Source organism: Diadema antillarum, unplaced genomic scaffold, assembly GCF_040938485.1.
Source record: "Diadema antillarum isolate AM-2024a unplaced genomic scaffold, OU_Dant_1.0 scf00000075, whole genome shotgun sequence".
NCBI classification, from domain to species: domain Eukaryota; kingdom Metazoa; phylum Echinodermata; class Echinoidea; order Diadematoida; family Diadematidae; genus Diadema; species Diadema antillarum.
The window spans coordinates 5,428,188-5,443,978 of NW_027270964.1; the positions used below are offsets into that span (position 1 = coordinate 5,428,188).

The 15,791-nt window shown below is 41.1% G+C and overlaps 1 protein-coding gene across 1 annotated transcript in view; it reads right to left on the reverse strand.

Annotated features, from left to right (window-relative positions):
• LOC139717460 (guanine nucleotide exchange factor subunit RIC1-like) overlaps positions 1-15,586 on the reverse strand; it is a 78,339-nt gene extending 62,753 nt beyond the window's left edge. The window contains exons 1-2 of the mRNA XM_071628967.1: positions 15,380-15,586; positions 715-822 (exon numbers count right to left, since the gene is read on the reverse strand). Coding sequence (XP_071485068.1) covers positions 715-822; positions 15,380-15,520 — 249 coding nt within the window. The 5' untranslated portion in view covers positions 15,521-15,586. The remainder of the gene's footprint in view (positions 1-714; positions 823-15,379) is intronic.
• Between the last annotated feature and the right edge of the window lie 205 nt (positions 15,587-15,791).

Genomic DNA, 15,791 nt, shown 5'->3' on the forward strand with positions numbered 1-15,791 from the left:
GTTGTGTGTGTATGGGTGTGGTCACTGGGTGTCTCTTTTCCCTGCTTCTATCTACTTTGGACTCAGCATCATTATTCACTGAATATATCTTTTCTTGCATTGGTAGACTGCTGTAAGGCATCCATATATCACATCTGGGCTATTGTCAATACAAGACTTTGGAAGAACTCTCCATATCTACTTGACAATTATGCCGGGCAATCTAACCTGACATTACCTGGAAGCATACAAAATATAGCTCTGCTGATGATGTTTGCACAAGGAAATACATGTATATTTCATGCAACATAATATATCGTTGATAAAAGCCACATTTACAATGGATACCTACTCACTATGTATGTGGGTCTACAAGCATCAAAGTTTCTAGATCAGTTGAATTGTATTACACTTTAAAAACAAACAAAACAAAACCCATATGGAGTAAGTACAGGATTGTGTGTCTGTGGTTTAAAGGTTGCGCTTTGTCTGATTCCACTTTAATCTTACAGCTCTACTGAAGTTTTATGAATCTGACATGTATGTCTTTTATCAAAGAGAGAGACTAGCATATACTTGACATGTAGTGACATGTAGGACTCCCTGCATGCAGTTTGAGTGTGACTTCCTCTAGTGTTGAGAAAGTAGGAAGAGAACCCAAACTCTGAACAAGCTCTCTACAGAGAAAAGCATCTACAAGTACCTGAGCCGAGCCACTTCTACCAAGGTACTTACAGCCACTGCAATGACACTGGAATCTGGTTTCCATTCTGCGCCGCAGTTTGTGCCAAGAACCACAATGGAGTCATCAGACCGTCGGTAGCTGACTATCAGCACACATGGCTACAGGGACAAGTCAGCAAAGACAGAGGGGGAAGAAAATGGTTATCATGGCAAATTTAATACTACATGAAAACAAGGTATCTGACACAATACGATTAAGATCTACAACTGACAACCAAGCAAAATATGCATCTTGTGAAATGCAAAATGTAGGGTATCAGACAAAATACTGCACAAGCTCTAATTTCCATGTACAAATATTTTCGTGAATGAGGAGGTCACAGACATTTTAGAGAGAGGACGTTGTTTTTGCGAATTGATACCGAGGCTATTGTAAATGCACAATTAGCACATGGTGTCATTTTCACATTGTTAAATTCGCGGTCCAACAGCGATCACGAAACTCGCGAAAATTAAACCCTCGCAAAAATAATAGCTTAAATACAGTAATGCCGATGTCGAGCTGTACTTCACTCATGATCAGGGCTGGATACCAGTCCTATCATATTTCTACCCAATGTAAAGACTGTGCCAAGGCCTTGGTTACAACACCGAGAAATGAAAACAAACGGTTCACTCCATTTGATACCATACAAGAATAGACGCAATCATTTATCGATGAGACAAGTATCTGGGTAGCATGTTGCACAGCTTATACACCATATCATTAACTATAAAATCTATTACAATTACAGCCAGATGATTCTCTACACAAACAAAAATTTCAATTTTCATACCAAAAATCAGGCAGTGCTGGACTTTGCTGAGCAGTCTACAGGGTGGTCTAAATCTGTCTAAAGGGGGTTTCACACATGGCTTTGTGTAGAGTTGAACTTGTGTAGCTGTAGTGTTGGGTGCAGTTACTATGCAACACTACACAACTCTACGCACAGCCCAGTGTGAAACCCCCTTCATACTCACAGGGAGAATATCTGATTGGTCCACTACAGCATTGTCATTTTACACTTATGCTGAATTGTAGAAAAACTCTCTTAAAAAGGCATAACAGGGATACCAGTATCAAAGTGCCTTTCAAATTAAGTCTGTCCATTGTTATTGTTACGCACTGAAATTCTAAAGATTCACGAAGCATAATTCTGCATATTATCATGAATTTCTCTCTCCACCTTTTAGAGCAAAGGGTAATAAGAAGCCAAATCAAAATCGTTTTGAATGAAAGTGAGAATCAACAAAAATCAGAGCACTACAAGTAACTCTGCATTAAAGGCATAGTATAGTTTTGGTTGAGACCTAATTTCAGGTTTCTGACATTTTTTGGTGAGATAATGAGAAACCTCTTATGAAATATAAAAGAGCATGTAATTCCATGAGGAATTCAACGTTTATTTAATGAAAATTGGTCTTGAAATGGCTGAGATATCCAAAACAGAGCGATTCTAATAAAGTGTGGGACCCACACTTTATTACGATCACTTTGTTTTCCTTTGTTTTTGGATGTTTCAGTTATTCCAAACCCGATTTTTATCAAATAAACATTGAATTCCTCTTAAAATGGTATGCTCTGTACTATTTCGTAAGTGTTTTCTTGGTATCTCGCAAAAAGTTAAAAGCCCAATTCTCATCTCCACCAATACTGTAACATCCCTTTAAAGTGTTGCCTAACCAGCTTTCAGAGTAGAGCAGCAATGCACCCCTCACACTGGGCAGTGTGTTTCAGCAGAAGAAAGAAAGAAAGAAAGAAAAATCACACCACAGTCTCTCAATGCATCATACTGATCTCTCGAACAGAGAGATGAGGCAAAGAGGATAACTTCTGCTTAATATTTCAGTGGTGTTTCATCACTTAATCAACAGGAGTTCATCAATCTCAAAGGGAAGAACTTCAGGCTATGCACCTGCAGGAACCTGTTAAAAATTGCCTAGTCTGAAATGAGCACAAGAGTTGATAGACGTAGCTACAGTTGTGTAAGTCTAGACCAAAATTGAGTTCAGCATATAATTAGCAGATGTACAGAAAGAACTCATTGACAAGAGCTTGACATTGATGATGGCTCGGTGGCCTGGGGCCACTAAAAATTGATGTCAAGCCACCGCATATCAAACAAGAGACCCGGGGGTCACGCGCTCACCTGAGTATCGCAATTTCACCTTCCATGCATTCTTGCACACTCTTACCTGAGAACATTGGAAACTTAGGTCTGCATATGGATTCCCCCCCCCCCCCCCCCCAACTCCAGGGTGGGGGGGCAGGCAGCCCTGGATCTGCAATGAACAAACTTGGAACTAAAGTCATCAATGTACAAACTCATGGTATTAACTATGCTTTATATCATTTCTGGTTCTAGAGTAGAAGATCTTAAATATTCTTTAATGTGGGGGGGGGGGGGGGGGGGGGCGACGGGCCCCCCAAGAGGGACATTGTGCCCATTTGAAGGGATTGAGATTCTATCCCCCTACGGATGCTACCTGCTAAGTTTGGTCAAAATTCATCATGAGGTTTTCAAGAAAAAGATGAATATGTACAATTCAGGCCCCATTACAACTGTAGGACTTCTCTCCATCCCCTCTCCTGGGTCACAAGGGGGGGGGGGGGTACCCCTGATTCCGCCAATCCCATGAACAAACTTGAAACTACAGTCATCAATGTACTAACTCATAGTATTATCTAAGCCCTATCACTTCTGGTTCCAGAAGATCTTTAAAGATTCCTTAATTTTAGGGGGTTTGGGCCCCCCCCCCCCTGGGGCCCCCCAGGTGGGCCATGGTGCCCATTTGAACAAATTGAGAACCTATCCCCCTAGGGATGCTACCTACCAAGTTTGGTGAAAATCTGACATGGGGATATCAAAGTGAAGATGAAAATGTACAATTTAGGCCCCATTAGGACCCCTCCCCATCCCCCTCCCCTGGGTCCCAAGGGGGGCACCCCTGATTCCCCCATGAACAAACTTGAAACTACAGTCATCAATGTACTAACTCATAGTATTAACTAAGCTCTATCACTTCTGGTTCTAGAGAAGAAGATTTTTAAAGATTCCTTAATTTTAGGGTGTTTGGGCCCCCCTGGGGCCCCTCCTGGTGGGCCATGGTGCCCATTTGAAGAATTTGAGATCCTATCCCTCTAGGGATGCTACCTGCCAAGTTTGGTGAAAATCGGTCCTGGGGTTCTCAAGAAGAAGATGAAAATGTAAAAAGTTTACGCACACCGGACGACGCATGACGCACGCCGGACGAAGAGCGATCGCAATACACTTTTGTAGCTCACTTGAGCCTTTGGCTCAGGTGAGCTAAAAAGCTATGGTTTGGTGGCCCAATTGGGCACTTACATATTGTGTACATGTAAGATTCAAAATGGACTGTTATTTTTCCTTTCATTTTAGGCCACTACATTTCTTTTTCAGGCCATCAAAATGTCAGATATTTTTTTTTTTTCATAGTGGCCCATGGGTTACCAGCAGAAAATGGTTAGTGGTGAGCCCTGATTGTATGTGAGAGGAAAGAACAAAAGTATGTCATTAAAGGGACTGTACAGTACTGGTTGAGGTGGGGATTCATGTTTTGAACATTCCCAAGTGAGATAATAAGAAACCTCTTATGAAAATGGAAAGAGCATGTAATTTTAAGAAGGATTCAACGTTTATTTGATGAAAATTGGTTTTCAAATGGCTGAGATTTCAAAAAATGTGGTAATAATAAAAGGCGACAGGCCACGCTTTTTATTAGGATCTCATTGTTTCACCTGGTTTTTGGATATCTCAGCCATTTCAAAACCGATTTTCATCAAATAAACTTTTGATACCCCTTACAATTGCATGCTCTTTGACATCTCATAGAGTGGTTTCTGAATATCTCGCAAAACGTTAAAAGCTAAATCCTCACCTCAACCAGAACTGTACACACCCTTTAAATATCACAGACTATTATCTTTTTTAATTTAATTTCTCTTCATCTAGAGCATGAACATCTCTCACAGTAGACACTAAAATGATTATTGATTTTTAAAAAAAAGTGAGAAAAACATATACCTGGGAAAAAAAGCTATAAGGTTCCCTGTACATATACTTGTTGCTACTGCATTCCATACATGTTCATGTTCATGTAGGTATAGTACATACAGGGTTAACTGTATGTACACCTGCTTGATCTTGCATATTACCGGCATTCACAAGGAAACTGAAGATAGCATGGCAGACAACTCTGCAGTACAGCACACAATTTCATTAACAGGTTTGCCTGTTCCTGTGTTAGTTTTTTTTTAAAGGACTGCACAGGATTGGAAGATACTCAATACGCAAAATCAGTCACTGGGGTATAAAGCCTGGCATGCCCAAGACAAGGTTTGTAAAATGCATACAAGTACACAGATAACACCCAAGAAGAGAGAAAGCGTAGAACTGATCACAGAGTTCAAATAATTGAAAACATGTCCAATCACTGGGGATATATTGGGACAAGACTTTGGAGGTTATTTTCGAAAATTTCATTTGATTGTACATTCCTACACTGTGTATGATCTCTTTGAGAATACCCAGGCAAATATGATTTCCTCCCCAAACTGCACCATGCATTTTTCTCGAACATAATTTCACGATAATACATGGCATGTACACAGTATCTCTCCCTTTTTTTTTAAAGATGTGTACACAACACACACAAAGACATGGCTGCTGTACAATGTGTATTACAAATCAATGCTGAGATTGTGCAATAAAAGTCCCGATTCTAAAACATCCACACGGCACATACAGTACAGTATTTGTTGAAATGTATACAATGTACACGCACTCAAATTATTTTGACATGCACATGTAATATGTATACTTTTCCTCCTTACTCTATACAATGACAATGTGCTTCATGACTGTCTGCTCTGACACTGAGTTTGATGAAGTTGCATGGTTGTTCTTTTTGAGTGTGTGTTCACAGCATATTATATCAGCCATGATCTACTATACTTGTACAAATTCTTCAGCACTGAAGGTGTAGGTGAGGGTAATGGGCCAAGGGGATTAACGGAAAGAAAAGAAACCTTTGGAGGATAACAAAGGAGAGAATCACCATCATTTACTTGTGCTTTGTGGTCTATTAAACAGATTATGGCTTCCCAGTACTGAAGGGTACAGCTGAACCACCTAATCTTAGATACAGAGTTCAGGTTTTTGGATCGCAGCCTTCCTGTCTAAAGATGCAGGCTACATGTACTGTACACTCTGTGTGATGGACTGTTGCTCTACACATGGTGTATCTCTATGTTGCAAAGTTTGAGTCATCATTTCTTGTATTCCCTAGTAGCCAGCATCTTTTGCATACCCTCAGAATATATAATCAGAGCTTGTTCAATGAGTAAATCTGGTGTAAACAACACATGTTAGGTTATACCTCAAGTATGAGTCAGATAAAAATGTTTACTAATTTCTGTTTAATTAGAACTATGAATGTTTGAGACAACCTCTGATCTTTTCATTTACATGTACAGCAAAAGGATCTCCTTGAATTATTATTGAATTATTGACTCAACTTCCCACATTTGTACATGTAGCATGTAGGTATATTCAAAAAAGTTTAACATCATATCCAAGATAGCTGGAACCCCTGGAATAACTGAACATGATAACATACAAGTTGGACAATTGCACCTCATTAATTTCTTTATTTCTATGGGTCTATAACCTTCTCTTTTCTCCTCTTATTTGTGCCCAGAGCACTCTACATAGAGGATTTGGTGCATTATAAATCATACCTCTATTGCGTACTGGGGCAAGGCTACCCTGCAATACTGATTTTGGGAGGAAAAAAAATGCATACAAACCTGTACATCAGTATCAAGACAACCTGGACATTCCCCCAGTTTTATATCAGTCAGTGAATTACATGGACCAACTGCTGATTTAGTTTGCATAGCAAACGAGGAAGTCTCACCATTACTGCATGTCTAATTGAATAACTATGCTAAGTACTTCTCACCTACAGCTGTAGGCCTACATGTACATGTAGTGCACTTGCAGAAAGGTTTAAACTAAAAACAAAGAAGGTGACCAGAGCAGATGGACTTTGTCTACTTCATTGTACTTGAATAGTTGAACTACCTTTCAAGGTGCACAGTGTTTGTGACTTTAAGATATCCACATTGTACAGTGTCCATGGTCTCTTTAGACAGACTGACAAATAGAGTGTGACCTACCTTAAATAGTAATTACAATCAGTATACAACTGTACAAGACATCACAATCCAGCCAGTCCCACTAATGTATGCAACTGCTGAGATACATCATTATGTTTAGACTGACATATTATGTACTTTGTATTACTGTATGCGCCAATATTTTCGCGTACAGATATTTTCGCGAATCACGGTATCAGTGGCATTTTCGCGTGTTGTTAAATTCGCGAGTGATAGTAGTAGTAGGGTCTACTAGCTGCCAAGCCCGAGAAACACGTTCAAACACTTGCCAATGTACTCGTAACGTTTTTCTATTTGCATTGTGACTTCCCAAACATGAAAATAGAAACGACACAGTAGAAGATTTATAAAATGAAACAATTACGGCATTCACAAGTACTCATTACCTACCAAATGTTGCAACAAATAGACGATAAAGTTTCAGAGCTGCGCTAGCGCTAGCGAAAGTTTTACATGCATCCTATATACACGGCCCTGTCGCTGTACACAAGTGTCGCGCTAGCTACACCTAGCTGCCCGTGGCGTCTGCACGGCCCTGCGCACACACACGGCATCTGGTCGGGCTACATATTTATGCATTCCTAGGCCTCACCCGTGTACCCAACCACATCGAGCCGGTGTTCGTTCGCGTAGGGTAACGTAGCACGGAGATTGCACATTTTAATGCACGTTTAGCATCGTACCGCACTTCCACAATCGGTCGCACCGTAGCGTACGTACTAGTAATATAGTATGTGTACCTACTGGCCGATGTAACAGCCGCATTCTGGTCCGGCCAGCGTTGGATGCATTTTGTCATCAATTTGCACATAAGGTATGACGGGGTAATATTTTCGCGTGTTCGCGAAAATAACGGCGTATACAGTATTTGCTTTTTTCCCCTTCTTTCCCTTGTTATACTGGTTAGCGTTATTACATCTGCCTATGCACAATGGAGTGACACGACACATTAAAACAGGACCTTTGCACCTACTGTAATACAAGTACTGTAAATCCAGTTTCCCTCAAGTTGAAAGGAGACCGACAAGACACTAGAAGGCTTATAGCACATTTGACAATGTACAATCTCGGTGCTTTATGATCCAGCAGTCTACAGTGTGTATGTCTTCATTTGTCCTGATAGAGTACACGTGTACATGCAATTTGTCAAGTAATGATTGGCAGAAGAATCACAATTTCTGGAAATTTTTTTTAAAAAGGTTAAAACACATACTTTACACGCATACGCAATATGTTGTACAGTAACACGTTTCCAATCACTGTGTGAATGAATACAGAATGATCTATCCATATAGTTCTACCTTTTATATGCTATTCACGGAGGTTCCAAGTCCCAAGATACACTTGAGTGACTTGCAACTTACCCCAAATACCATAACACTGAAGTTTGGAATAATACATGTATTGTACTGTGTAATGCAGTATGATTGCTACAATAGCAAATTGACATGTACATACATGTAACATACATTGTAGACCAGTGCTTCTCAACCAGTGAGCCGAAAAGCTCTCGCAGGCGGGTCGCAATGCCTTCCCAAATGAAAATAAAAAAGATTGGGCCTTAAAAACTTTTGTTACAAAGTGGGCCGCGAGTTAAAAAAAATGGTTGAGCACAGACATAGTAGACTATTACTGAGGCAACACAAACTACTGTATAAGCTGTTACTTTCACGCACAGATCACACTGAGGTTTGCAAGTGCACTGGTAGCCTTTTGCGCATGGCGACATTTTTCGCGTGTTGTTAAATTCACTGTCCAACAGTGATTCGCGAAATTCGCGAAAATAACAGCTAAATACATGTATACAGTACCCTTTGAAGCTAGTCATTCCACATAAAATCACCACATGGTATGTACAGTACAAGTGTATACTGCATATTTTCCTGGAACAAGCGAAAGGAAATTCCAATCTTGACTGATTTAGGCGAAAAGATGACCATGAAAAGATTGAATTTTGTGAACCCCACATACTAGGTACATATCAACAGTGTTCATAGAAGCTTGTCAATATCATATTAAATCAATTCACTACCAAAGAGCAATTCCAATCTTCACAGGGACATTTCTGCATTGGCTGATTTAACTGACAATAAAAAGATTTTTACAATCATTTGAGCAAGATTGGTGAAAGGCTACTCTTTCTATGAACTAATTATTGATGGCAAGGTTTGTGCAGCTGTTAAAGGAGAAGTCCGGACGATTTTGAAAAAAATTAACCAAAATCTACATAAATAAAGGACCATAATGACTAAGTTTCATTGAAAAAGACCCTCCCAACTCGCCACAATCGATTTTTTAGCATCACTAATTTTGAATCGTAACCGTTCGATTTCTGTACGCCGGCGAGAAAGATCACGTGACAGCGTGACGTTTCATCCTCACATTGCTTTTTGCTTGGAGCGTCAGCTGGCTCGGGGGAGCCCTGCTTGAGCAACGGTGATACGGGCCAAGCAAGCGGTAGTAGCGTACCGCTAGACAGTCTCTGACCACACAGCGGATGCACGCGGCATGATCTATTGCTTCATTAAAAAAATGCCGATGTGTCAAGTGTTAGGGTGTTGTCAATACTTCAACTTTACTAGTAAGTCTTCAAATTGAAGAAATATTTCGATTTTAAATTGATATCTATCCACGATACTACCTTTACATGATCCTGAATGCTACAACACGCAGCCCGATTACGCTGTGTGTATTGGGCTGCTGGTCGTAGTTACCGGCGCGGCGCGGCGGCGGTACCAAGCTGGCGCTGGCGTTTCTTCCTCGGTTCAAGTTACATGTATACTGTCGTATTTTATCACCGTCAGACACACTTTTCAACAGTCTCGGACAACAAAAGAGGCAATAATTCTGACATTGACTGACTGATTTCAGACTGTTCACACTCAGAAGTCGAAAAAACGATCGCGGATTGTGATAGCACTTGGCAGCAGCAGACGTAAATGTATGCCTGCACAGCCCGACAACAGCTAATGCATTGTAAGTGATGGGGTGGACACTAATAAGTACGGCAGTATTATAATACATACATATTTCAATTTAAACGAAAATGTTATAGCATTGCAACTATTTTACATTAATCTTTGAAGATTTTATATAGATATATAACGAAGATTATTTGAATAAAGGAATACAGCGTTTGGCAACAGCACTCCTAAATCGGTGTACGGTCTCCTGCAGTAGCGCCGACAAGGCACACATGCAGATACCGCCCGCAGTCAGCAGTGCAATGGGAGATCGATGCGTAGCTGGGCTTCGCTCGCGGTGCTCTCAGCTGAGGAAACTGCGCCCGATACGTCACGCGCAATGCATCCTGGGACAGATCGTACGAAGGGCAGCTCGCGACGGATTCGAACATGAAGAATTACCTTATTTCAAAAAAAAAATCATAGTAAATGTATCTGATGGTCTTTTCTCGTCGGGAAAAGGGTAATAGGTTCATGAAATATTGTTCTTTACACACGAAACGGCTGATAATCGTCCGGACTTCCCCTTTAATGATGGTAGAAATTAATAATGCATACTGGTATACAAAATGAGCACATCTACATACAGCTCTAGTCAGTATGCACTGTGCATTCACATACTTCAAACAAGTACCATCCTGGTAATGCCTGCATTCCTTCCCTGTGTAATGTGCGACTACTCTTCTTACCCTAACCATTACAACAGATGTCTATGCCCCAGTGTTTAAAAAGTGATACTGTAAAACGAGGAATTTTCGCGTGCATTTTAATTTCGCGAATTTCGCGAGCGCCAAGATTCGCGAAATTAAAATGCACGCGAAAGTTCTTGTCTACACTCCATGCATTGAATGCCAGTGGCAGTTCGCGAAAATTTCATGCCGCAAAAAAGGCCGTCGGCTCCAATTCGCGAAAAATTCATGCCGCGAATATATCATGTTTTACAGTAGTACATTGTAACAAGATGAGAATTTAAAAAAAAGAAGAAAAAAAAAAAGGAACTTGCAATCTGAAAGTTCCTCTCTTGGAGACGGGTACAATGTATCAGACTGACAACACTAATTGACATCTGAATATGTCAATATTTACAAAGACAATACAAAATGCATTTGTACTGGACACTTCATATCACCTCCCACCACTGCAAATTTTGGTCACCTACATCATCTTGTATTTTACAACTGTCCACACTTTTTCTCTTAAGCAATAAAATATGCGGTGATACAAGATGATGTGAGGAAACTCACAAAACGTGGTGAACCAGGAGGTCACATCGATGCAGTCACAGATCAGGTAGCATACCCACTGCCTTTAGTTTAGATGATCAATGAATAATGTGCCAGCGTAATTTTGCACCGCCTTGTAGATTTTTAAACATGCACAAACTAATCCCATTTCACAACCTAAACAACTTGCATCTGAGTCTCCACTCAGGTTAAAGTTGAATATTAAGCATTAATTTCTACGCTTTCTGCACATTTTGGGATGACTTTAAAGCACTGCTGTGTGCTTTAAGTTTCGTACCAACGGCTGCACTACCATGTTTGTATACAAATTGTAATGCGACTGACTACTGACTGCTTGAGTACAGTGCAAAGCTTCAATGAAAGTGACTGAGTTATCCCATAATGTGTAAAAGTGTTTTTAAAGTGTCCTCTAGTTCTACTGGACTTTGGAGACTCAAATGCAAGTGTGTTTAGGTTGCTAAATATCTAGGTTGAGCTTCTGTATGTTTGAAAATCATTTGCACTTGCATCGTAGCAGTACATGAATACCTAAACTTTGAAACCAAGCCAGGCGCTGTACACACGAGTAGTATACAGTTAACCATTGAGGGTGTGTGGAGACTTGTCCATTCACTATGTATCTACATTGTTCTCAACAGCGCATCGTCCAAGTCTATAATATGGGCAGGTTTGTAGGATTCTCAGCTAGCGGTATGACAGTGAATACCTGGTATGCACTATAAAACATTCCTGAATGCAATGCATGCATGACATTATATACAATCAGTAAGTAACTTTCCTGATTTTTTTTTAGCCGCCAAAAAAAAAAAAAAAAAGAAGATGCCAATGGGGAAGTGAAACACACATTTTGATAGTTTTATTGGCATTCCGAAGAAAAAAAATACATGTAAATAGTAAAAAAAAAAAAAATAGACGGGGCACCAAAATCTCATGCACGTGAGGACAAGAAACTACTTAGGCCCCACTTTCTTTCTTTACTTGGCCAAAGGTTCTTTCATATCAGTAGGACTAGGATCTAAAAAAAAAAAACCAGCAGCAGCACCAAGGGTCGACCTCCCGTGCCAAAATTCAATTCAACTACACGCAAAGGCATTTACATGTAGTGGGTGGTTAAATTTTGGATGGCGTTATTATGGTCAGGTATGGACTTAAGGTTGAATTATGGGTGGCTTGATTTATTAGTAGGACTCGAGACAGGCAGGGTTTGTTATTGATTACTTGGTTGGGTGGGTGAGACTATGGATGGTGTTTGTAGACAGACTGATGGACACTTAACCCCGGCGCGGGGCGCTGTGACCAGTAACAGCGCCCCGATGACTTGTAAGCAATTTAGTGAAGTAATCAAGTGCACTGCGATGCTTGCAATTCTGTAAACAACTCATCGTTCAAAACGATACTTGGATTCGCAACGAAAAGCCACATGTTGTAATACCATATTGTTGAATATTTATAGGTAACTATGTTATGTATCCCTCACCATTACCTCCGAAAACAAGATTAATAGTCATCATCTTTGAAACCATCTCGGGGAGATGCGGTTCACCATTTTGAACATATCACGTTAGTAAGATGATCTGCGCATGCGCAAATGAATATATATTCATTTCAGTTCTCTGCTAGCTGTCCTGTTTTTTTCTTTCCACACGCATACATTGTGTATCATAATATGTGCTACGTTTTATAAATACCCGATAGACAGCAAGGGTGTGTGCGCATGCGCTGTAAAAGTTGTGCTACGATATGAAATGCTAAAGGACTTAAACCTCAGATAAAATCTTTCACTGGGCTCTTACAGATCATATTGTAAATCGATTTCCGCGCCTCTGATTGTAAGGTCTTATCTAACAGTATGGCTAAGAATTTCCGTATAAAACCCTGTATTTTGGTCTCTGGTCACCAAAATACTAAGCCATATCAGGTGGTACATCAATAGCCATAGGGCTGCAATGCGACCCCGACTCGGTACGGGTTGGGGTCGCTGGTGCGGTTAATCAACACTGTGCACACCAACAGCCTGCTGGTAAATTGTAAGAAATCTACGAACCGGTATGTCTGGTCAGTAGAGACTAGAAATTCTAGAGTATTTATACAATGTAGATCAGGGGCCCGTTTCATAAAACTTGTTATCAGTGACAACTGCCACATTTCTATGACAAATTTGCTCTCAGCAAATCAGATGCAAGGATTTCAGTAGCTTGTCACGTCTTAGACAGAAAGATCCGTCTGTCCGGAGGACTCTTTTGTATTTTGCCATTAACGCTGTCCTCCGTAGACAGACGGAAGGTTGTAGTACCCATTGCTGTGTGGATGTTCTTAACTGCACTGTCTCTATGGAAAATTGGGTGAGGTACCTCACCCTTCTCGATTGCGTCTAATTCACAGCCCTAGGTCGGCAAATTTAAGCTTGAATAGTTAAATCAACTATTCAAGAATAGACTACACTCACCAGAATAATGAATAATCCAATATTTCGGTAGAATTTTCAACGCAAAACACACATCAACCAGCCCGTCGCGTCGTCACGTTCAAACTGCAGACACATACAGTATGAATCTATTAGCCAATCACATGCGAGGTAGTTTCTACGTGTTTTTTTTACTGAATAAAGTACCTCGCATGTGATTGGTTTACAGATTCAAAATGGCGACCTACGTCTAGCGAACGGCGATGTTGCGATATGGATGAAATTTCTGCATTATAACTGCGTTACTGTATTTCGATTGCAAAATGTGAGAAATTAACCCCAAATATTGCTGCATAATGTGTCATGTCATGTCAAACTTGTTTGAATGTAAAAAAGCTGTCTGAAATTTGGTTTATCGTAACGTTTGATCTGTGCGCGTTGCTCCACACAGGAGCTGGGATCATTGACTTCGGTCTGTATACGGAGGGGATCCGTGAAGCCAGACGCAGTCTCCGCGGAACATTCCCCGACGGACAGATACAGACCGATCTTTCGGTCAAGTCACGTCTATGACAACTCGTCACTGATGAGGGGATGACAAGTTTTGTGTTGAACTGGCCCCAGAAGGCTAGTCATTCTACTTCTGGCCTGCATTGCCGATTGGCTTGTTGATTGGTAAAGAAAGGTCAAGACAAGTGAGGTGTTTTCTAACGTTAGACGTAGAGAGTCGGGGGGATTAAAACTTAAAGAGAACACCGTATCGTATGCAAATTTTTACAGATCAGTTCGGGAAACCCACTCACAAGGGGGGCCCCTCCTTATAAGTAACCCGTCCCCCTTATAAGTAACCCCGTCCCCCTTATAAGTAACCCCCGGGGCACCCCTTATAAGGAGTCTCCACGCTTTTTTGCAATGCAACGCGAAAATGAAAGGACTGCGGCAATTCGCTTGATTATGTCCATAAAGCTTCACAAGTTTCCTAGTTACTCACGAAATTTGAGCAAAATCGGTTTGAGGCATCATATCTAAAATCATGGATTTAAATGCGATGTCAAACGACCCATGCAAATGCTGTAATGCGAGCGATTACTGGCGCGAGTGTCGCCAGGCGCGGCGGCGCGGCAATGCTTGAGTGCAGACGTGGCGACTGAGTACACTCAAGCATTGCCGCGCCGCTGCGCCTGGCGACACTCGCGCCAGTAATCGCTCGCATTACAGCATTCGCATGGGTCGTTTGACATCGCATTTAAATCCATGATTTTAGATATGATGCCTCAAACCGATTTTGCTCAAATTTCGTGAGTAACTAGGAAACTTGTGAAGCTTTATGGACATAATCAAGCGAATTGCCGCAGTCCTTTCATTTTCGCGTTGCATTGCAAAAAAGCGTGGAGACTCCTTATAAGGGGTGCCCCGGGGGTTACTTATAAGGGGGACGGGGTTACTTATAAGGGGGACGGGTTACTTATAAGGAGGGGCCCCCCTTGTGAGTGGGTTTCCCGAACTGAGATTTCTTAATCTTCTTTGAACACTTTTTCCATCCATCTATGGCCTCTGTCAAGTCGATCAACATAATTAGATTCTATAGCCCAGGCACTTTTCATCAATATTGCAAGTATAAAAATGTACGCTACTGATTTCGACCAGTCCAGCACTATTTTGCGCATTTTGCGCAATGCTACCGTGGCCGTGATCACTGGATTCTGCCACGCCATTATGAGCCGCGTCTACAGCTACAGCCCGTGGGCGTTGGGGGTTGAACTCGGGGAAAGGTGCGGACGTGTACCCGGCGCGTCACATCAAGGATCCGCAGCAGCCGTCTGAAAGAAAAAGGAAAGGCTGATACGCGACAACAACAACCTACCTTGCACTGCCACAAATGAATCGCTTGCAGAGTTACGACGGCGAACAACGTTCGCTCCCTGTTAGCTACGATACACTGGACAGGATCTTCATCTTCATCTGGTAACTGAAGATATTTAGGCCACCCGATTGGAAAATACATAGTAAAAATTGCTCTCCAGTCAACAGACTATCCTCTAAATTATTGCGAGAGAGTGTACGTCGCCATTTTCCGACAGACGTAGTACTTAATTAGTAAGAAAAGAAATCGAGGCAAAGCTACACACGAAATAATTGGATGATTTTCAGTCCTATGCTGGTCAACAGCCAATCAGAAATGTTATAAGAGGAGACAGAATAGCCCACCTGGTATTAGTATAGTCTTTTTTACAGTCGCTTGACAACTTTATGATGATAATCATATTAATAATAAT